The sequence below is a fragment of the Marmota monax genome, unplaced genomic scaffold (assembly GCF_021218885.2).
Source record: "Marmota monax isolate L192 unplaced genomic scaffold, Marmota_monax_Labrador192_F-V1.1 WCK01_AAM20220418_F8-fsc00007, whole genome shotgun sequence".
NCBI classification, from domain to species: Eukaryota; Metazoa; Chordata; class Mammalia; order Rodentia; family Sciuridae; genus Marmota; species Marmota monax.
Genome location: NW_026692781.1, coordinates 3,477,501 through 3,501,938, shown reverse-complemented (window position 1 = coordinate 3,501,938; position 24,438 = coordinate 3,477,501). Strand labels below are relative to the sequence as shown.

The 24,438-nt window shown below is 40.2% G+C and overlaps 1 protein-coding gene across 1 annotated transcript in view; it reads left to right on the top strand.

Annotated features, from left to right (window-relative positions):
• The window catches only part of Stk39 (serine/threonine kinase 39), a 266,714-nt gene that overhangs the window by 82,289 nt on the left and 159,987 nt on the right, over window positions 1–24,438 (top strand). Inside the window, exons 6-8 of the mRNA XM_046447447.2 lie at window positions 17,410–17,519; window positions 17,777–17,878; window positions 20,613–20,746. Coding sequence (XP_046303403.1) covers window positions 17,410–17,519; window positions 17,777–17,878; window positions 20,613–20,746 — 346 coding nt within the window. The remainder of the gene's footprint in view (window positions 1–17,409; window positions 17,520–17,776; window positions 17,879–20,612; window positions 20,747–24,438) is intronic.

The window sequence follows — 24,438 nt, the reverse complement described above, 5'->3', positions numbered from 1 at the left end:
TTTGTACATGTGACTTCTTGCCTGAGTAATAACACGAACTGGAACTCTCCTTCCCCTGATGTATAGGGTGGTCTAGCACACCATTAAATAAATGTGTTTTCTTCATTTTTGGATCTAGAGCTTTCTAGAATTCGCATTTAATTTTTTCCTTATTCTCTGACCTAAGCAAAGCATTGAATTTACCTAGAATTTAGAATTTCAACTTTTAAAGTTCCAACTGTAACAGGGCAATTAACTTTAAAAAGCTTTTTCTTGTCTCCTTGGATTGGTAGATGCTGCTGCTGTCCCTGATTTATAGGGGAATGACTTAACAAAAATTAGGATCAGGAGTCTTTGGATCGTTTGCTGGTATCTTTGGTGGATAAAATAGGGGACGTGGGTGGAAAGTGGAGATAGAGACTCAGCAGCAGCAGCCAAACTGACTCTCTGTTGGTTGGTATCTATTATATGTGAACAAATAATATAATGCTTTAATCTGGATGGTCTTGCTCTTTCCCCTTTGTCTCTTTCCTCCTCTTTAGGCCCTATGTTTAAAATAAAAGTCAGGGGAGTTTCGTTTGCATATATTTCTTTGACTGTACCTTGAGAGTATTATGTACTTTGTTTTAAAGTAAGGGTAATTTTGCTACTTAAAGACATGAGTCACTCTACCAGGTGCACCGATTCCTTTTTCAGAACTTTGTCAGACAAAGTCAGATATAGGAACCTGAGGGAGACCATGAGGAACCCTTGCCTTCTTATGTACCTAAGGAGTGTGGTAAGGCTAATGTCTTTGGTTGTATTGACAACAGCATACATTCTGTGGGAGGGATATAGCATTCTCTTGACTATGGATGTAGAATTGGTAACTAATGTGTAGAGTGCTTCCTTTATGTCACGCCAGTTTGGGACTTACCATAACTCTACTGGGGAGGAACTATTATGCCTTTTTTTTTTTGTACTAGGGATTGAACCTAGAGATACTTTAGCACTGAGCTATAGCCCCATCCTTTTTTTTTTTTTAATTTTTTATTTTGAGACAGGGTCTCACTAAGTTGCAGAGTATGGCCTTGAACCTGCAATCCTCTTGCCTCAGCCTCCTGAGCTGTAGGTATTACAGGCAGGCACCACAGGCAGGCACCACTGTGGCCATCTCTATTATGTCCATTTTACAGACAAGAAATGAAGGCATAGAGCCAGGAAAGTAATATGCCAAGTTGGCATGTAGGGTCGTCCACAGTAGACCAAAGCTTCAGATTCAGGCTGACTCGAGAGCTTGTCCATGCCTTATGGGTGAGATTTCCAGGGAGAGGACCCTGGATCTAAATTTAAATGACTTCAGTTTTGGATGGAACATTAGTAACAGTCACTAGCTTTCCTATGTACTCCTCTACATAAATTGATTCTGCTTTGGACCAGGGAACACATTTGGCACCTTCTTTCTCCTTGTTCCTTCAAGTTGAAACATAAAGTATCCCTAGTAAGATATTAGGAGATGAGAGAAGTGATTATCTTAGGTTTCATTTGGCATAGAATTAAGCTCAGTGGCACTGTACTCTTTCCAGACTGGTAAACTTCAGTTTTGATGTAGTGAATTAAAACCCAGGGACTAGGATGGGGAGTAGCTTAGTGGTAAAGTGCCCGCCTAGCATTGGCAAGGCCCTGGATTCCATCTCCAGCACCACAAGCAAACAAACAAAGCAAAACAAAACAAAAACACAGAGCACTGCCCACTCAGGGTTGAAAGAAAATGCTTTCCTTCCTATTGTATCCTCTGTGCTTAGAATGCCTGTGTGTGACTCTCTGATAATAAATTTGGATAGAATGCCTTGGCAAATGTAATAGGTTTTGCTACAATATATGATAGAAGGGGGAGTGGCTGTTTGAAAGTCATGGTCTTCCCACAGCATAGCATTTTATTTTCTAATTTGATGCTGTGTCATGGTGTTAGTGGAGCTTTAGCACTTTGTCTGGCAATTGACTAAGCCTGTTGGTCCAGAATTAATGAGAGACACTATTTTAAGCAAACAGAAAATGCATATCAAGTCACTTCAGAATTGTCACTGCAAATCTGTTTATTGTAGGATTCTTTTATATAGGGACTACTCCTTTATTGTTGTTTTTAATTTTGGGTGGTACTGGGGATTGAACCCAGTTCCTAATGTGTGCAAGGCAAGAGCTGTACTGTTGGACTACACCCCAGTACTTTTTATTTTGAGACAGGGTCTTCTTACTGTCACTCAAGCTGGCCTAGACTTGCCATCCTCCTAACTCAGGCTCTCAAGTAGCTGGGATTATAGGCATGTTCCACTAAACCCAGCTGGACGATTCTTAAGGTATTGTAAAAGTGTTGGTTTCAGAACATTTGATTTCTGAAGAACTTTCTAGACATGTGATACTGTATTCTACATGGTAGCTCTCATGCTTATTTTCACATCCTATTGCTTTTTAGGTGTGTGCATATGTGCACGCGCGTGTACTGTGGTCTGAATATCTGCATCCTCCCAGAGTCGTTTCTTGGAAACTGATTCCTAATGTGGTGGTACTGGAAAATTGCACCTTTGAGAGGTGGTTTGGTTATAGGGGCTTAGTGCTCATTTTAAAGAGGCCCAGGAGAGTTGCTTTCCCCCTTCTACAGAGTGAGGGAACATCAAGAAGATGCCATTTATGAACCAGAAAGCAGATAAAGCAGGCAAAGGGAGGACTGCCAGTTTCCCCTTCTTGCCCAGAGTGCTTCTGCTTCAACTTGCAATACTTCTGGTTTCTGCTTCATGGCTTCCCTTCTTCATTTGGCTAAACTCCTCCTCTTCCACCACTCAATTCAGAGCACTCATTCCCTGTGAAACTTTTTCTGATCCTTTTCTCCACTATCTCCACCATTTCTGGGTTTAGCCCCTCAAAGTGGTGGCTTCCAAGTGCTGTGACACTGTGCTGAAAGTTGGGTCTCTCTTTTCCTCACTTTCCTCCAGACTGGATATTTCCCAGAGTTGGTAACTCCACGTTGCTCATCTCTACATCCCAGATAGTGCTGACACTTGGGAGGTGTTCAGGAGCTTTTGGTCAATGTGATCTGACTGGAGACATGCTAGACTCTGTCTCACCAGCAGGCTGTGCAAATACATGTGCCCGTCAGTGGCAGAGAGCACAGATGTAAGGCTGAGCTGCAAGTTCAAATGAGTAATTATATATGCATAGATATAGATATACATAGATATGTGTGTGTATATATATATCTATACATATAAAATATTGTGAGGGTGGGGGTGCAAATATTTAAAGTATTTAGGCACATGTACTACTCTATATTCTTAAGACTGAAAATAGTTTTTTAATGAACATCTTTCATCTCTGATCTTGGGCATGCTCTGTCTTAGGTAGTTAGCAATTAAATGATTAATAAACTTGAGGAGTAAAGCAGAGAACATGAAGTAAGGAACATTGGATATACCCAGAAAGTAGAGTAAGTACACAGGCAAAATTTTTGCAAGTTACAAAGTGCTTTATGGTGAACCAAAATATTTGTTTTGTGTTTTGTGTTTCAGGAAAAAATTATAATTATGTAAATTTTTGTGTTTTGTGTTTCAGGAAAAAATTATAATTATGTGAATTATATGGCTTAATGGATTAAGATAAAAGTCTAATTATCAATTTCTTTTCTGGCTTAAGTAAATGTGGCTTCCTGATTTTTGGGGTCTTGACAAATGGTGACATTTGGTGAAAGCTCTAGCACGAACCAAGAATGTCATCCATTCTAGAAACTTGGCTTTCCATTCCATCTGCACATCTTCGGGGAGGAATACTTGAGGGTGTTTTGAGCAGTTTTCTGTCCCTTAACAGCTGCTAGCAGTTGTTTGAGCAACAATGTAAGGAAGTCTTACTGCGTGAACCCAGAGGAGAAGAATCACTTTGCGCTGCTTCCCGGCTGGAATCTTTCCTCAGCTGTGCACATTCAGCTGCATCGGGAACAGGCTTGAGCATTAGGGCTGTCTAGGGGGGGCCAGGGCAGATGTGACTGGGTCTCTCTCCCTCCTTCCTTCCCTTCTCCCTTTCCTTCCTCCCTCCTTCCTTCCTTTGCCTGCAGTATCATTATTATATTAAATTTCATATATTATCAAAGGCTACAGAGGTCTGGGTAAAACACATTTTGAGACTTTCTGAAAGCAAAGCAATTTAACTCAGTTCTTCACTTGATTATTTTTTTCATTTACTTTTCTGTTTCCCATTTGTTATATAGTCTACTCCTTCCCTGGTGAAAGGTGAACATCGGGTTTTTGGGTTCAGTGTCTTATGTGGTTAACTGACATATTTGTTGAGCATTTACTAGGTTCCAGGCACAGTCCTCTGAGCTGACAGAGTGGTGAGCAGCAGAGACATGTTTTTTTTGTCATGGAGTTTACAGTTCAAGTGAAACAGGCATTGAACAGTTAACTATAAAAATTTAATGTCCACAATTTGTATGTGTGCAAGGAAATACCTATTTCTGGGGAATTGAAGCTAGTCATACTTGGATTATTTTAATAGGCTGTCCTGGGGGTAAATCTTAAATATATATTATAAATAGGAATGGGTTTTTGGTCAGTAACATAAGTTGCTGCATACATTGTGCATTGATTACAGATTTTCTGGAAATTTAAATAGTGTTAGCATGTATTTATATTCCAAGGTATTTAAAATTTAACCCTTCTCTATACAGAGTACTCTTGGGGTCACAGTAGCCAAGGATTATCTAGTGGACTCCCTCAATCACTGATTTATGTCCTGTGTCCTCAGCTAGGGCCTTTGCTTGTCCTGGTTTCTCTCAGTATGAAATGGTATTCTCAGGCTCTCAATTTCAACTCTAAAATTGAATAACTAAGTACAAAGGAACTCCGTTGCCCTGATGCCCTCCAACAAAGAGCTGTTCTCACAGTCTTTCCTGCTGCTTTTAATGGCAGGACCATCCTTCTATTGAATTAGCCAGAAATTGTGGTGTTGCTTGGCCCTTGTCTTTCCCTCAGATCCTATGGGCTGTCCAATGTGTTAGTAAATTCTATTGCTGATCACTTCTCACCACCTCCCCTGTTACCCTGTGGTCCAGGGCACCATCCTCCCTTGTCTGTGTTGGTTAGGTAACATCCTGAAGGCTTCTCTTCCTCTACCCTTGCCCCTGTGTTTTGTTCTCTACATAGCATCCAGAGGAATGCTATTTCACCAAGTTGACTTATATCATGCCTATTCTCACAACCGTCCAGTCCCCCTTCTGTCTTAAGAGAGAAAGTCAAGTCCTCAAGGCAGCCCACAGGGCCTTACAAGGTCTGGCCTCTTATTATCTTCTTGACCTCGTCTCCTGATTCTTTCTTGTCTTCTCTATGTTCCAAGCAAATGAACCTCCTTGTCTTGCATGTTCCTGCCTCAGGATCATTACATGGGCTCTTCCCTCTATCTGAAATATTCTTTTCCTTACCTATGTCAGATCTAGGCTCAAATTTTGCATCAGTGATCTTTCTATGGCAATCCTGTGGCAAATTGCAATCCTCCTACCCCAAACTTTCTGTTCTCTGCTTTACTTTTCCTGACTGTACACAGCACTGTCCTCCATCGATCATAGTGGTCACTGAGGTGTGCCACTAGCAGCAGCAGTCTCAGTTTGATAAAGACGCAGTCTCATGCCCTCCCACTTGCTGACTCAGAAACAACACAGGTAAGGCCAGCAGTCTGGGTTTTAAGAAGCCCTCTAATTCCAATGTATAATAAAGTCTGAAAACTACTGCTGTGTGTTGTCCTTAGTAATTTTGTGTATTATCCACATTAATCTCATCCATTTCCCCAGCCCTAACTTAAATGTCAGCTCCACGAGAACAGGAGTTTCTGTTGTGCAGACAGTCTCAGTGCCCAGAACTAGTAACAAACAGCCCTGAGTGAGAGCTTGGTAAATGATTATTGAATGAATTAACAAACATATGTGTATTGGTCAGCTCCTCATCACTGTGACCAGAATACCTGAAACAAACAACGTGGAGAAGGAAAGGTTTATTTTGGCTCACGGTTTCAGAGGTTGTTCAGTCCACGGTTGATCAGCTCTATTGTTCAGGGCCTGAAGTGGGGCAGAACATGGGGGAAGGGCGTGACAGAGGAAAACTGCTCAGGATAAGGTGGCCAGGAAGGAGAGAGGAAGGGAGAAAAGGAGGGAGAGGGAAGGAGGGAGGGTCCAGGGACAAGATATAGTCCCCAAGGGCACATGCTACTTCCTCCAAACCATGACTATCTATTTGAAATTTTTACCACCTCCAAGTACTCCATTCAGATTATTAATCCACTAACTGGATTAATCCACTGATGAGGTCAGAGCCCTCATAATGCAATCACTTCCCAGAAGCCCCACCTCTGCATTAGGGACCAAATCTTTTGGGGGACATCATTCCAGATCCAAGCCATAACAATGTGACTATATGGTAAGTGTAGATTAAAAGAACTGAGCAACAGAGCTAAATGTATGATCCTCATCATTTAGTGACCCTGCCTTGTTAGTTTTAAATACTAAGTTTTTTTCATTGATGTTTTGAAAATCTTAAAAATTATGTTGTCCTCGACCAATTCTTCTTGAAATTTTGTGGAAGGGATGTCAATTGTCTCTTTAAATACTTGTGTCATCTGAGTTGTGTTATTTTAATCCTCTCCCATAGGAGCACTTTCTTTCAAGTGTACAGATGGGCTATTGTGGTTCAATGGAGGCTTCTGATAGCAGAGCTAGTTAAGTGGAGATTTGTATGAAAGAGACCACCTGCAGGGATATAAATATCACATTGGAAATTTAGACTTATTAATATTTGATCTAAGTTGCTTATGCCTGTCATGTGGATAGGCCAGCCAGGAGCCCCTGTTGACTTCCGAAGCGTGTCTTTGACTTGGGAAATGATAGCACCTGTATAATACACTCATCTAGTGGCCTCCTACAATAGCTCTGACAGTTTAGCAGAGCAGGCCTACAGACAGGGGACTGATGACTGCTGAGTACCTGTGGACTTGTTTGAGGTCATTCTGAAGGTCGTAAAGCTGATCACTCTCACATCTCCTCAGACTTCACTTGAGTCCTTGCCAGTAGGCTCCCCACCACCACCTCCCCGAGACTTTTAACTCTATACTTTTTGACAGTTCAGTTGCCCCAGGGCTTGGTTCCTTCAGTTGTAAAATAAGGAAGGTTGACAACAGGTTCTCCAAGGACCTCTCTTGCATCAAAATGGTCATTAGCTGACTCTCTCAGGACTATTTTAAAGCATTCAGATCAGAGAATGATCTTGGCCATGGAGAAGGAATTAAGCCAAATGTCTGTCCTGGGGCTGTTGTCATCAAGAGCATCTTTAAAATATCCCTCCTACCTACTGGGAGTCAGAGAATAATGAACTTGTGATTTGGGGATTATCTTGGTTTTCCTTTGTTCATGGTAAGTATCATATTTAATAAAAAGTTGATAGTGATCTCTTGACCACATGTATCTGTTTGTGATTGGACTTGAGAAAACTAGCATGGGATTCCAGACTTCCAGGCCACATTTGAAGGAAATTTGTTGAATGATGGCAATGTCTAGAACCTACCCAGCTGAGACCCCAAGCATGCAAAGGCTTTCTTCTTGGTGGTTTTCTTACTTTTACAGATGAAGATACACCTTTAGGGAATAAAAAGATGATGTCTTCTGATTTCTTGCCTCCTTTTGCTGCTAGTAGAAGCTGTGAAATTGTCATTCTCCCATATTTCAAAGAAAATCGGAGCAGCCTTTCCTCATTCGTTGATGGGAAACAGATTTGTCCAGAACAGTTGATTAGTGACTCTCCAGGATACAGACTCAGGAAATCCCAAATGATGGGGCAGATGCCTTGGACACCATGCTGTGGATGGGGGCCACAGTCAAAAGAGCCAAATAAGGCCATGGAGCACCATTGGCTTATAAAGAAGGAATAAGCAGGATGAAAGCCAGGAACCTACTGAAAAGGTCAGAGGAGATTGGGTAGTCAGTGAGGGTGTTGGAGGACTGTTTTTGGTTTTGTCTGGTCCTCCTGGGCCACCTGGCTGTCCTGAGCAGGACAGGTGGTGTGTGAGTAATTGATTGCTAATGGTAGGTCAGGTGCCAACATACTTACTGAATCACTTAAAAGATGAACATATCCAAGGTTTTTGCTCTGATAAGATAATGATATCACCCTTGATTCATCAGAGGTCTTCATGAGTGGGAGAGAAAGCAGTGGTGCTGCATATACCTCTGCTGAGAATGATGCTCACCTAGCTGCTTCTCTCCCTGTGTCATAGCATCTCCCCTGAGCAGCCATGAGTGATGGATAGTTAGTAAATGTTGGGATTGTTAATTGTTTTCATGTACTTACAAAAAAGCTTTTTTAAACATCTGAGTATTCTCATGAGGCATGTCATGTGTATGGGTTTATTTGTCCTAGTGGACACACTAGACAGTGGAGAGTCATTGGGTTTGAGATTTCTATGTGGGATGTGACTCATATTTTGTAATGCCCTTGTACTTAGCAAAGAACATGTCATAAAATACATGAATGTGCATCCATAGATTATTTTTTCCTGTACTCTCTTTTCATGGCCATGGTTTTCTTCATCCAAGAGGGGAAAGAAGGAAGCTGTGTAGTTGGCTGTGCATTGGAGTCTTCCAGACATTATGAGTCATGCTGAAGCACTGCTAGGAGGCTTTTACACTCCTATGTGTATTGGGCCAGCTGAGGTTCTTGTTGCAGTGCAGATCTTGATCCTGCAGCTCTGGAGTGGAACCTGAGGTTTTCATGTCTTAGGCCCCCAGGTGATGCTGACTGTGGTCTATGGATCCCATTTTGAACAGCAAGATTCCAGATTAGAACATTGAAGATATTGCTTTTTCCTGTTTCCTGGAGTGTATTATTGTGTGCTTTTTATTTTTTTAAGTTTTTTTTTTGGGGGGGTGTTGGGTGGGTGGGTGGGTAAGCATTGCCTTAAGTAGCAACTCTTGGGGAAAAAAAAAAAAGTAAATTAAACTTATATTGCAGCATGTGCCCCAGCCCCCTTTAGATACCTCTGCATTTATTTTGATTTCTGCCTCTGGTATTAAAAGTCATGCTTAATACTGGAGCTGTTTAAAAATCTGAAATAGCTCTGTGTGCTCAACTTCTTTTTTCCACCTGATTTCTACCAAGTTCTTTTGGGGATTACAAATGACTTTGGCCTTTGCAGTGGCTAAGCAGTTGGGAGGTCCGAAGAAATATGGCTGGCCTGGGGAAAAGAACGGGGAGGCAGGAGTAAGAGTTAGGAAGCCTCTGAGTGTAAATAAAAGAGGACTTGATGAGGTTCAACAACAAAAACATTTGGTTATCTCCCATAACAAGAAGTCTGGGGCACTGGCCTAGGGAAATCCCAGCCATCCTGAGCTCTTCTCTGCTTCCCCCTGCACCCCCAGTGTGTGGGACAGCATCTGTCTTCCTGGGCTGCTCTTGCTACAGCATCATCTCTTCACATGACTGCTCCTGCACTGGAAAGGGAGTGGGAAGCAAAGGAGTCTTGTGGGGCCGTTCTTTTATTCAGGAGGAAAACTTCTCCACAGGCAGATACACTGCATTCCACTTGGATTTCACAGGTCTGAACCAGGGCAGACCCTCAGACATTATGAGAGGCCAAGCGCCATCACTAACTTAGATCAGTAAGATTCATCCCCTGTAGTCTGGCAAAAATGATACTGGTAGAGCAGAATGGGGTGTGGATGCTGGGTTGTCAGCCAGCCGGAGTGTGTGCCACAAAGACTAATAGCATTGAGAACCTGCTGTGTTCTAAGCTCCCCATCTTAAAGCTTGAAAAGCGATTGCTTAAAGAAGTTAGGTAAATTAGTAGGGAATGTAATTGCGACTTACATTTCCAGCCTGTTTGATTCCAGAGTGTTCCTCAGAGTGGAAACGGGGCTCTTTTCTACTCCTGGATCTTCCCTTTGCTGCCTCTTCTTTTCCTTTTAGTTTCAGGGATCTTTGGGCAGGACCCCACAGTGCCTCTGAATGAGGGCCACGTGTGTCATTGTTTGCCCTTCTGACAGGCTCACATTCACAATGTGCCGAAATGCCACTGTGATAATAGAGGGGAAACTGCTGCTGTGAGCGAGGTGGCATTACTTCAAGAAGGAAGCCAGCACAGTGAGTGTTGGTGGCTCTTGTCCCAGGTCTTGCCACATCCTGACTTGGCTCTGTGTTCTGCTACTTGCCCTGGGTTGTGCTGAGTTCTACTGATCAAGGCACAGTGTCCATCTGGACTCTTCAGGCATCCACTGGGCTCTCTCCTGCCTCCGGTTGCGGGAATGAAGGAGGATATAGCTCTCCGTTGCCATTCAGACTTGGTTCTCAGGGGCCAGAGGTCTGATGACATTTCAATGATGGCAAGGCTCCAAGAAGGTGGAAAGTTGCTCCAATTTAATTCAAAAACAAAAATAAAGCAAACAACCACTTGTAGATAAAGACTGAATTTGAAAATATATTAAGAAAATGAACCTGAGAGATGGTGATCTTTTGCGTTAAAGAAGCTTTCGGCTAAAGTATGTGACAACTGGATAAGCATTGCAGTCTGAAGGCTATTGTCACCCATAGACAGGCTGAGTAATGGCCTGAGATGAGGTTCTTTGTTATTCTGTGCCTGGGAAAGAGAAAGTTTTGACCAAAGAGTGCCATGACGAGATCTGGACATTAGGAAGAGTGACCTGGATGGACTAGCATTATGGATTGCAGTGGAAAGAGGCAGCCCTCTTATTCTGCAGCTGCGTTCCATGACCAGGGTTCTCCTTGGTCTGTGTGTTTTCTCTCTCATGGGGGAATTCCCAGTGGAAAATGGCACTTCCAGTTCTAAGTGTGGTGCAGGAGCAAGCTCCTCCTGTTGACGTTGTTCAGGTTGTGCAGTACTCACCCTCTATCTTTTCCCACGTTAGCTGTCACAGGGAGGTCAGGATTGTGTCTAAAGCAAAATCCTGCCAGCCCACAGTGTGTCTAAGCCCAGGCAGTGCACACTGCTGTTACTGAGCAGCAGCGTGGCCCTGACACAACGTCCTGATATAATACAGTGTGAAAAGAATGAAATACGTTGAAAATGCTTACTATGGTCTACTCCTAACCGAATTAAGAAAATATTTGCTTCTGCTTTATATCCATTATTGTTTAGTTTACATAATGTAAGTCACGGTGCACTTCTTTATATGCTTCTTGGGATTGCAACATTTTAATTTTAAGGAAATCCATGCTGCTCCCAGGGGCTGGGTGCTAGCAGTGCTGAAAATGGTCCTGGGTGTTTTGCAGTAAATTTCAGTTTTGCCAGTGAAGTCTTGAGAGTCCCTCATGAGAAAGAAAGAAACGGAGGAAAAAAAAAACTGGGCAGCAAATCACATTACAAAGGGATTGTTTTTGATGATATAAATATGACATTGAGGATTAACCAGAGAACCTCAAACTAGTTTTCCTGAGTTGGGTAATCACAACTGGATCTTTACTCGGGGAAGAGCTTAGAGTTGTGGAATATTAACGGCATTATCCTATTCTGAACTTCCTTTTCAATGAAGAAAAATACACTGAACTTTCCTGAAAAGGAGCCTATGAGCTAAGTGGCTTCCTTTTTGAAGGACTGTGGATTTTATTCATGTCCTCAATAACTTGCTATGTGTTCCTTGGCAAGTTATTTAATCTTTTTTTGTTTTAAATTTTAATTTAAAATTTTTTTAGTTGTAGATGAACAAAATACCTGTATTTTATTTATTCATTTTTATATGGTGCTGAGGATTGAACCCAGTGCCTCATGCATGCTCAGCAAGTGCTCCACCACTGAGCTACAGCCCCAGCCCAAGTCATTTAATCTTTTTATACCTTCTTCTTTTTCAATTCTTATATCCACTAAGTTGTCCTATTTTCTCAAGAATTTGTGTGATCCTTCCCCTTACCAGAGTATCCCTTCTCATACCGACCCTGTTGATTTTACTGCTGGGGTTACGGCTGCAGTTGGCCCTGCCCTCTCCTCTCCTGAATACCCCTGCATGGTTACTTTTCCCACATTTTCTTCTCTAGAGAGAAAGGGCAACAAGTTCTCTTCCCTGATGCTCCACTGTGTTTGGGCTCCTCAACTGTCCTTCCAGTGCTTCCTGACTTTATAAAGCCTTGCATTTGGGGAAATGAGGCTGCTCTATAGCCAGAAACTCGCAGGGCCCCCTAAAACCAGTAGGGCTCTCTCTGTCTCCTAACTAACCCCTTAGATCACTGAAAGAATCACTGTCTCTCTTAACCCTTTGTGTCTGCCTTTAGGAAGTGCTGAACTATCAAGCATTGATTCTGTTACTCTCTAACCAATCGAATCGACCTGGAGCCAGTTTTTTTCCATGCACAATTCAGGTTCCTTTTCAAAGATAATTATAGATGCCATAGAAATTTGAGGTAGGTGAGGATTGTTCCTTACTCATGCATAACCTCCCTCTTAGACTTTAAGGAAATCAGTTTTCAGTCTAATTTTGCCTTGATTAGCAAGCAAGCCCCTAAATGGTTCTCACAATTTGTTCTCTAAGCCCAAGGGAATCCTTTTTCTTGTAGGCGAATGAGAAATTTACTTGAGGCAGACAATTCAGGATTCCAGATGCAGTTTTCCTTTGCCCTTATCTTTGGCATCAGGAATCCAAATACACATAGAACTGGTTAGGGGTTTAGTTTATACATGGGCCTGACTAGATCCTTTTATTCTATACATGCAGGGGTGGGGAGAATGTCTAAAAATATTTCAGCTGCTCTCAGTGTGTGGAAAACTTAGTTTTTGCTAATGGAAAGCCCACTTGTGACCTGCATCATGGTGGTGTTCTCCTTAGTAACAATCCCTTTTTGACATTTCACCTGGACCATACTTGTCTGTATTCAGATATGGATAATAGAAATATTTCTAGCAGCTGTCCTGAATCAAGTGCTGCCAGAACCCCTCAGTGCTGGGCATTCTTGGTTAGAAGGCCAGCTGACCACTTGGGTTGTAGGGTTGCCAGCATAATGTCACTCAGTATATGTTGAAGTATTTTTAGGTAAATTTTAGACATCAGAACAACACAGCTGGCCAGTTTTGCAGACTAAATTAGGCTGGAGGAATTGCTTTCCCAGTTGTTTCTTCTTCATAAGTTTTAATGGATTTGTTGCCAACAACAACAAAAACGGGTACTTTTACATAAAGATTGCTATGTCCGGCTTCTCTGGGAAAACTGGGAGATCTGGGGACATCAGGTCCCCATTTCCCTGATGCTGACTTTCTTCTTCAGCTTCATGGCAGAAGCCTGCCTTTGGCCTGAGTGGGGGAGGGGGGTACTGAGAATGGGCTCCAGGGTCCCCAAGGGGCCCAGCACTCAGCTGCACTGATACTGTGTGTCAAGTGCCCTGATCACTGGGCTCCTGCTGCTGGTTTCAGGACCCTCCTCCCTCCTTTATTTTCCTGCCTGGCCCCTGTAGGTATTTGAGTTCTTGACCCTGGCAGCTGTCAGACAGTTTTTCTTCTTGGCTCCACACTTGTGCTTTGCTCATGCTGTGTCTTTGTCTGGAACTCATTTCCTGTTAGGCTTGACTATCAGATCTTCACCTCATTTGCAGGGTTGGGTCCAAGGCCCACTTCAGTTACAGTCTTCCATGACCATTATAGTCGTAGCCCCTGCACCTCTACACAGACAACGTAGTGTTAGATTTTATATTTTCTGTTGTTGATTATTTCATGTCTTATCCTACTGAGATGGTGACATTCTTTTTTTTTTTTAAGAGAGAGAGAAAGAGAATTTTTTTTAATATTTATTTTTTAGTTTTTGGTGGACACAACATCTTTATTTTATTTTTATGTGGTGCTGAGGATTGAATCCAGTGCCCCATGCATGCCAGGTGAGCGCGCTAACACTTGAGACACATCCCCAGCCCAAGATGGTGACATTCTTATAGTTGAGAAACACATCTTTATCTTTCTTTCTCTCTCTCTTTTTTATCTACCTCAGAAAATTGCTAATGCTGACCCCTCAGCCCACATACATGGTTGATTAGATGGCAGAGAACAGTAGCTTATTGACCGACCTAACAGTTATTGTAAAGAATATTCATGCATGGTAAAAATTAGCAAGAGAATCTTCCAAATATGAAAGGAAAATAAAAATAGGTGCAAGGTAAGAAGCCTGATGAGGAAACAGAAGCCCATTCAGATATGGACAAGGTTAAGTCCCTTGTTCAGTCTTAAGCATTGTGACTCTCCACCCTCCCTTATCACTGCATGCTGTTTCCTGGTAGATCTAACACTCTTAAAATCTGATAACTGTACCTCAAAATCCTGTAGATCCTCCTCAAGGCTTAGCATTAAAACATCAAAAATAAAACAATGAACAGTGTTGCTTAAATGATTCTTGACAAATTAAATAAAGGTGATGGATGTACATTGACGGAATTGCAAGGTCAGGATGCCCAAACTGCTTCTGTCACTCAGGACATGCAGAATGCCCTCTGCTGGTGTCCTCTCCATAATGGACAAGATGATGTGCATGGATGATGAGCACCATGTGCAGTGGCATCACTGGTGAGGCTAAGTAGGCACTGGGGTCAGAAGTGAAAAGTAAGCAGCTGAGTGGGGCTATGTATGGGCCACTGGCTGGAGCTGGGAGCAGTGACAGGTGAGGTGGGAGATGACAGGGGGTCAGGTTTATGTGTTAGGCTAACACATTTCGACTTCACCCTGGGGGTTGTTGGACATTTTAAAGACTTTTATGGAGGACTCAGGTCTGGGCCAGAAAAGCCTGGTTGCTAGAGCCTAGATCCGGGGAGATCAGGCAGTGGGAACTTAGGAGGCTGCCATAGGCATCTTGGCAAGGAGTGCTGACTGACACTGAGGCGGTGGCTGGAGGGAAGGGAAGAAGTGGATGGGCTCAAAAGATGTTGGAACCCTTTACTTACTCGGATGACAGCTTCTTTAAAGTCCCTTTTATTATCCATATTCTCCAGTTGTTCTGCAGGTAGGAAGATGGGCTGGCTCACTCTACTTGGAGCTTTGATTTCATGTTGTTAGAGAAGTGCTTATGGTCTCTGACCCAGTATTTCCTTTGGCCACATAGATATGCCCCTTAGGAAGCAAGGGTGGCTTTCACTCTGCTGTTCTGCCACCCTGTTCTCACTGTCATATGTAAGCTAACTCAACAGAATATACCAATTTTCCTGTTTGTACAAGCACACTATGTACTTTGGTTAACATGTTCCATGTCTCTGTACATATAAATCTTTCCCTATACACATTAGCCATACACAGGAGCAAATTGTGTATTTATTCTGCTCCCAAGAGCTAGTGGATGTTAGGATTGGTGTTTTCTGCTTCTGGAATTTTTGTTCTGAGCTTTAAGACATTTAACCATCTGTTTATAACTTTAAAGTGAATGTTCTAAGTGGAGGCTATGAATAAATATGTGAATCACGAACGATATATTGAAGGGATATTGTCAAAAATGAAATGCTACTATATATCTTGCTCAGCTGTTTTGCCAGCCTTTAAAATATCGAATGTAAGTACATAGTATTTTTAAGGAATTGAAAAGATATATAATGTTAATTTTGGATTTTTATCTGGGTTATATTTTCAGGAAGAGACTTTAGGGTCCAAGATTGCTTTAGCTACATTAAGATGAATATATTTTTCACTTAAAGCAGCCTTTACTCATATCCTTAATTATTTACAGATTATATATATAATTTATTTGTGCTATTATGTTATAAGATAATTTCAATAAAAAATCGAATGTTGAATTCACTGAACTTAATATTTTTGAAAGCATTTTTGTATTCTTTTTCTCTAACCAAAAATAGTAGATGCCTACAAATGGTTCAGTTCACCTAATTATCTGTAAGAGGATGGATTATATATTCTCCTGCCCACAAGAGACTTGATTGACTAGTTCTACAGATTTCTTTTCACAAGACTTCAGTTTTCTGATAAAATTTCTTTAAATTTTCTGATAAAAATTTAAAGAGTTTTAGAGTTGGACTTATATATGCAAGTTAAATTATATGGCAATTATTTTTTCCAAAATGTAATTTTGCTTAATGTTTAATATTAACATCAGAGTAGTAGTTGGAACAAAAATTCCATTTGTCAATTTTCATTTCTTTTACTTGTAATTGAAATCCTTTGGGGAGTAGAGTATATTTAAATGTAAATAAAATGAAACTGTCAACATGTTTCTATTTAGGGAACTGGTTATCATGTATTAAATCACCCAGTTGCATAACTTAATATTATAGGCCTAAAGCAAATGTTAATACATTTTGACCTTGGTTTGTACTTAGGTTGTTTAGTAATTGCTGTCATTCTGACAGTCAGCAAAGGGAACTGGCAAAGGAGAATTACATTAAAGCTGTTTGCAGGAGCCATATTCCACAGTATTCTATGTGTTTGGTGTTGGGGTGTTAACTACCCTTTCTTATTACTATTTACCAGTTCACTATCCAGGGGTCTTTGACTTGGCTATTACTAAGTATACTAGTCTTTAACCGATTAATTACTTTTGACCTTTATATAAACATGTACTTATGATTTCATGCATTAATAAACACCAAGTGTTCCCCTCTCTCTTGTTATATGTAGAGATAATTCTTACATATATGCTTGTCTGCATCTACAGTGTGCTTAATTAATCTCATACAATGAACTTTATAATGGGTGTTAATAAGTGTTATTTTGATTCTACAAACCATTCCATCGCTACTTAGGAAGATCATTCAGAAAGCAAACATGAGAAAAAAAATAGTCTTTTCTTACTGAGTTTTTCATTTGTGTTGATTGCTGCATGTGGACAAACCTAAGCTTGTTGGCTTTGTATTTGAGGGTTTGTGCATTTGCCGTTACAATTTTGCTAAGATGTTGATGAACACTGTCAAGGCGAGGATATTGGAATGGGAAAGTTGGATGTTATTCCTCTTTTATTTAAAAAAAAAATCTCTCTATACATTGAGAACTTTGAATTAAAGCAGCTAGAAGATCATAATAAAAAACACAAAAAGGAACCATACCACATACCTTAGCACACTTTCTCCAGTGATATTCTTAAAAATGATTTTCTAAAATTAATCTTGTCTAAAGATAAAACAACTTTATATTCAGTGTTTTGGAAATGTTTATATTTTCATTTGTGTTGTAATTCTTTATGATACATTGTGACTTTTGATAACATTTCAGAAGAAAACATAATTTGTTATGCTGAGCTCTGGTGCCAGGGAACTTGCTGACCCATTAGGGTGTGCAGGATGGCAGATGGTAGGACCACCCCCTTGTATGACTGAGAGATCTCCAGGAACATGTTTGCAATGATTCCTTGCCACTGTAATGCTCACCAGAAGAGTTATGTTGAAAGAAACAGAATTTATAATCAATAATGTCTTACCCAAAATAATATTGATTTTTTTTTCCTTTCAGATTTTGGGGTAAGTGCATTCTTAGCAACAGGGGGTGATGTTACAAGGAATAAAGTAAGAAAAACATTTGTTGGCACCCCATGTTGGATGGCACCTGAAGTCATGGAACAGGTAAAAAAAAATAGAGGTTATCTTGGTTGATACAGTGCAGTTAGTAATATCATTAACACACTAGCATTTCACTCACATCAGTCATTTTAGTAGAATGCATCATGTATCGTAGATTCAATTTCTAACTGCTAGACCTTAGCAAACTGATGTGGAAGTTATGCATAAACAACTCTGGATTTCGGACAAAAATATGGAATTTGTGATGTGTAACATGCCTGCTCCATCATTATTGTTTTTTGTTTTCTTTTTTCTTTTAGGTGAGAGGCTATGACTTCAAGGCTGACATGTGGAGTTTTGGAATAACGGCCATTGAATTAGCAACAGGAGCAGCGCCTTATCACAAATACCCTCCCATGAAAGTAATTACTATTGGAAATAATATGTTGGATTTGAAATGTGATTGAATGGCATCCATTCTCTAATGCTCTTGAACGAATTTATTTTTCTCTCAGACTTTAGGAGAATGAATGGGAGGGGTACAGTCAAGTTGAATGTTGTTTGATTTTCTCAGTGGACAGAGTGGACAAAAGCAGTACAATTCCCAGCTTCGAAATTTGATTTGCATTGCTAGCACAGACTTGAGGAAAGAATCTGATCAGATTGGTTCATAGAGGTCTGTAGCTATGACAAATGCTGGTCATTAATATTTTGAGTGCAGCATAATCCCAGGTCCTCAAAGAAAGTCTAAGAGTAGATTATGGTGATGTCATCTTTGCAGATGGATTTCCCAGATTTTAAGATCTTTTTTTTTTTTTTTTTTCACGATCTACACCATTGTCACCCCTGCCTTTATAATGTAACATTGGTGGCTCCTTTAATGTAAGCGAATCACAATGCTTTCACAAAGCAACATGTATTTTGGATGCTATTTTCAGGATTTTGTTGTTCTTTTATCAGACCATAGTCATTATTTTTCTTAGTTCTTAGTTGGTAGCATAAGGGTTAATTTCCTCAACTGGGTTTAGTTTTGAGGCTGAAATAGTTTAATGGAAATTATGAAAATATTTTAAAAGGAATATGGTCTGTGGATGTTTCATGTTTATTGGGAAAAAATTAGGAGAATTAAAAACATTAAAACCAAGGATAAACAAGTTAAATAGCTTTGCTGATTAAAAAGAAGTAGGGGTGGGGGTGTAGCTGAGTGACAGAGCATGTGCTTAGCAAGTGCAAGGCCCTGGGACTGAGCTACAGGACCCTTCTTCCCTCCAAAAAGTAATAATTTATTATTTTAGAAAATTTGGAAGTAGAAATAAGAACAAAGAAGAAAAATAACCATCCATAATCTCATAATCACAGAAAATCTATATTAAGGTTTTAGTGTAGTTACTTTCTTTGTTTTTTATTGTTTGGTGCAGAGGATTAAACCTATAGCTTACTCCTCCTATATATATTTCATTTTATATTTTTAACATAGTTAAGATTTTAGAGTGTGTGTATGTGTGTGTGTGTGTGTATGTGTGTCTGTCTGTCTGTCTGTCTCTCTGTCCACATCTGATTCTTAGCAGAACATTTAAAATCCAAGTATGAACAATAGAAGTGACCCTTTTGGAGATAAAGTACTGAAATCACTCTGAGGACTTTTTCTTTCACCTAGTTTTTCTTCTTATTTTCTTTTTTTCTCATTGCTTGGCACTTCCCATCTGAATCCAAAGGGCATTTGCCATCCCAGCCTGAAGCCCATTAGGACGATTCTTCAGAATCTGCAGTCCCCTCCATTCTGCTTTTGGCTATTATCCTCCACAAACAATAAACTGTCACTTTCATCCTTCATCTATTCACACATCTGAAAGTGTTTGAAAAGAGTCTTGACATGTATAGCATTTGCATAAATTAGGACTGATTTATGCATTAATGAGGTTTACTCATTTTGTAGGTCAGTAGTTTTTTACACATTCTACTTTTTGAAAGTAAATAATTTTAAAGTTAGTGCAAAAGAGTGGAATTTTTACCTTTGTGATTAGAAGTTGTATTTCATTTTGTTCTGTCCATCTCCCCCCCCCACACACACACACACACGCCCCCAATGCAGCATGGCCTTTTGGACTTATTATGGTTTTTCATAACTCAGTTATATTCTGGCTATCTTTCAGTATCTTGTTTTCTCAATTTTGCCAAGCCTTTTTAGCAATTTCTCTCTCTCTCTCTCTCTCTCTCTCTCTCTCTCTCTCTCTCTTTTCCAAAAGGAAATCATGTTACCTCCTGGGATGTTGTGATTTTATTTTTAGGTTTGGTAATATGTTACAGAAGCCCTGCGGACGGGTGGGTCCTCGCTTATGAATGGCTTGCACACATGAATGTGCCTTTCTCTCCCTTCCACACTCTCTTTCCCAACCAGACAGGGCTGGAGCTACGTGCTCCTTGAGGCCCTGTGAGAGCCAGTTCCCAGAAAGCCCTGTCCCGGTTGCTTTTGGAAGATCATTTTTAACACATACAGCACATTTTGTAAGTTCTGTCAGTGGAGCAACAAAAAGGTTAAAGGGTACATGAACAGATTGGCAGAGGGAGATGAAAGCTTTTAGTACTCAATTTTTGGAAAGTTAAAACTCTTGGAAAAGCATGTTTGTACCTAATGAAGGAGGATTTTTGATGCTTTTTTAAAAATTTGTTTTAATTAGTTACACATGACAGTACCATGATCTTGACATATCATACATTTGAATCAGATGGGGTATAATTTCTCATTTTTCTGAGTGTACAGGTTGCAGAATCACATTGGTCATATAGTCACGTATATACATACAGCAATAATAATGTCTATTTTATTCTGCTGTCCTTCTTATCCCCCATCCCCTCACTTCCCCTCCCATCACTTCTCTCTACCCAATCTAATGTGACACACTTCTTTTTTTTTTTTCCCCTCACATAGTCATACATGTATTCTGTATAACGATGAGGGTCTCCTTCCATCTTCCTTGCAATTCCCCTTATCCCTCTCTCCTCTCTTCCCTATTTAATGGTAATCTTCTTCTCATGCTCTTCCTCCCTACTCCATTTTGAGTCACCAGGGTTTTTGATGCTTTTGTAAAAAATGACAAATTCCACTGTAGCAATTGCTATACTGAGGTTCTGTCTTCATGCTTGCTTCTGCTGCAGGTGTTAATGTTGACTTTGCAAAATGATCCACCCACTTTAGAAACCGGAGTAGAAGATAAAGAAATGATGAAAAAGTATGGCAAGTCCTTTAGAAAATTACTTTCACTGTGTCTTCAAAAAGATCCTTCCAAAAGGTATGTCAAACTTCGTGGAGGAGTTAATGACCTGGTTTGAATCCTGACAAAGCTTTGTTTGTGGATGGGGAGAGGCTGTGTGAGGACACTGGGAAGGTACTTCTAGTCTCAAGGGAACCCTGCTCTGGCCCCCGGATTTCTATCCTATTAGTGGGAGACAGTGTCTGTCCAAGGGGGAAAAAGGAAAGTGTAGACAACTGGGAGGCAGAGGAAAATTTTTGTTAATAAGATTCACTGTACTTGTTAGGTGTGGGCTCTGTCATCAAAGGAAATGAAGTAAAACCGAAATCAAAAGAAATTGGCAGTGCCTCATTCAGAAGCTGAGCCAATATTCTGCACTGTAGGTTGAGCTGACCTCTCAGGATTTGAATATCCGGCTAGCACCAGTCTAAACCAGGCAGAGCTATTGAATTTTGCATGAGCTTCCTTTTTAGTTGTAGAACAAGTTGTTTGTGCTGTTTAAAAGATTATCAGTAAAGAAGATTAAGGAGATTTTTACCTAGAAAGATTAATCCTATAAACAGAAGCAAATGGCTTTGAATTAACTTTAGTGTTTCCTCTTTATTCCTGTGTTATTGCCCTGCAATCTAGGTTGTCTGTCTGTTGAATTCATTTCTTCCTTCTTACATTCTGTTACTTTGAAATATCCTGGGTACTGATCATGGAGCTTAGTGTTCTTTTCCTTAGAGCAGAATGTTAATGATGTGTACCGCATGAATGCCTTGCCTGGGAAGATCCCTTTGTACAGACCTGGTTGTGTCTGGCATCATCCTCACAGACCTGAAAAGGATGCTGTCCACCCGCGGTCTACCCTAGCCCACTCAAGGATCCAACTTTATACTTATATTTTAAAACATAGTAATTTGATTTCTCTTCTGAAACTTTCTTTCATAAAGATGGACCCTCCTGCTACAAGGGATTCCTTTATTCTCTGCCTTAATCTTTATGGAACTTGTTAAGCCTTTAACATCACACAGTAAATTCCTGTTTGAGCCAGGCTGCCCTTCTCTGGATTAAACATATTTTGCAGGATATTTCAGAAGAGCAAATAGTCAAGAAGACTAAACAGCCCAGCCTCTTGAATTTATTTATTGTAAATAAAGCTACAAGATGTTTCAAAACTGTTCAAACATTTCAGTTGTCCTTTTATGTTTGTTGCATAGGATTCATTTCCTCAGAGTTTCTTGATTTATTTCTTTGCTCCTTTGGGGTAGAAATGCCCCTAGATTGCAGTTTGGTCCCTCAGCATTTTCTTGTCTTCCCTTGTGTTTGGCAAAACTTTTGACATCACCAAGAAGTCAGAGTTTGATTTTTCCTAGCTCAGTGAGAGGACTGCTTGTTTTTCCATTTGTTCTGCATTGTTCCTGATGGTCTTTGAGAGTTTTGAACTAGTTGAGATCCCACCTAGTGGCTGTGATGCAGAATGTCTGGTAAGCACATGGCTCTATGGGGTGGAATTGCCAGTGTACTTAATGACAGAGCAGTATATTTCTTTAGGAAATTTTTAATTTGGTCAAAATAAATTAGACTGACATGCAGTGTATTTGACGGACCACTTTTATTTCTTAGTAATCTTGAAAGTTTTTCCAGGTTTCCATATGTTATATGAGCTGAAATATTAGATTCTATGTTATGAATAAATAATGATTAAATAAATAAATAAAATCCTTTAAAAAAGAGCCATAGGCCATGCATTCACATTCTTATGAAATCTTTCCCTTAGACTACCTGAGAACATTATTGATGGACAAAGTGTTAATTGCTTAGTCATTTTCTCTGTAACCTCATCTGCCCTCAAGATTGTATAGTTGTTCTTCAGAAACAACCATTATAGTCTCTACTAGTGGTACATCTACTTCCTGAGATGCTCTTTACTTTATTGGAAAGACACGGATTGGAGAATGTATGTGAGTTAGAAAACAAACACACACACACATACACACACACACACACAAGATTCGTAAAATATGACAATGGAAAAAAGTGATGTTGTATTATTTTTACATAGGGTATTTTAAAATAAAATATGTGCTTCTTACCAGATTGATAATGATTTAACTGAGTGATGCAATTCTGAAATTGTGAATATTCCAGAATATTTTTAGTCCCCTGAGCCTTTGCACATTGCCATTCAAGAACTCTTGCCCTCCCTCTGTCCCTTCTCCACCCTCTTTTTATACTCAGTTTGAATGCCACATCTTCAAGTGGGGTACATCTGGGTGGGATTGCCAACTCTGCATTAGCCTTTTCTTCCTGACTTAGTTTCTTGTCAATATAGTGGGTCTATACTACTGACTTCACAGGCTTGCTGGAGGATGGAATAAAATCAGGCATGTAAAGCAGACAGAGGTGGTACAGTGCCTGGGGAGTCCTTAAATGCGCAGGAAATTGATATTGCTGTTCATTATTTGCCTTTTTTTTTTCCTGACCAAGTGGAACTGCTGTAACCTTATGCAATAATTACAGCATGGTGATGATATGGCTTTTTGTAGCATGTACACACAATTACACTGTGTACATGTTGATTTACACACCCAAACTTTCCATGAATTTTGAAGAAGGACCTGTGCTATTCATCTTTATGTGCACAGTGCCAGGTCTGTCATAAGTACTTGGTGCTCTTTCTTGAACTCTTGGAGATATTTGGGTGTTTGAAATTTTGGGGGGTGATTTGGGCCCTTTGAAAAGAATTTCAGAAACAGAACCAGATTCAAGTGGGTTGAAGAGTTGATGGAAACTTTGGGGTAAATTTTATTTCTATTGCCTTCATGTAGATCATCTACCTGTAGTCTGAAAGTAGTTGACTGGTACTAAAGCCCTGATATTGCTAAGAACCTTTTGAGCAATGAGAAAAAAAAGTATCACAGGGAAACAGTAATCAGGACTCATTGACTCCTGTGTAGGAGCTCTCAGGCTTGCTGTAGAGGGCTGAGCTTTTTGTCAACCTTGAGAACTCATGGGATTTGCCTTCTGAGAGAGAGCTGGGGTGTTGGAGCTCTATGCCTCCTGGGGTCTATGGATTAGCATAGACACAGATACATATATTTTTTGTAGCAGAACATCTTGCTAGTTCTTTAAAAAATGAGCCATGATCTTATAGATTACATGCTTTGTATGGGTGACAAACTATAAAAAGAACCAACGTTTTCTTTGAGCAACAAGGGGGTGGATGTCACACAGATTAATCTTTTAGAAATGAATAAAAACTTGACTATTTCTTGGCAGGGGGATGGGGTAAGAAGAGCAGCTCTGCATGAGGTCAGTGGGCTGTTAAAACTTATTAATGCAAGTTGTTAGAACGATTTATACTATAGCATATTCATCCTGAATCCTTTGAGAATTATTTTAAGTCTCAGTGGACTTTAGTTCATCCATATGTATTAACTGGATCCTCCAAGAGCTTTTCTTCTGAGAATGTTAGTACTTGAAGACTACTGCATTGTTTTTTTTAAAGATTTAAAATGGAAACATCATTGAAAACCTGGACCATTATATTGGTTGCTGGTAGCATTTTAGCATTTCTTATAAAACAGTGTCTGGATTTATATTATGTTAGTGACCATAGAAGACATGACTGTGCAGAATTCTTTCTCCTGAAGAACTCAGCTGAAAGGCAGGAGCACTTATGACTCCACATTAACAGTTACTATGGCATAAAACTAAACGAATGTGAGAGGCTAAAAGCCTCAACA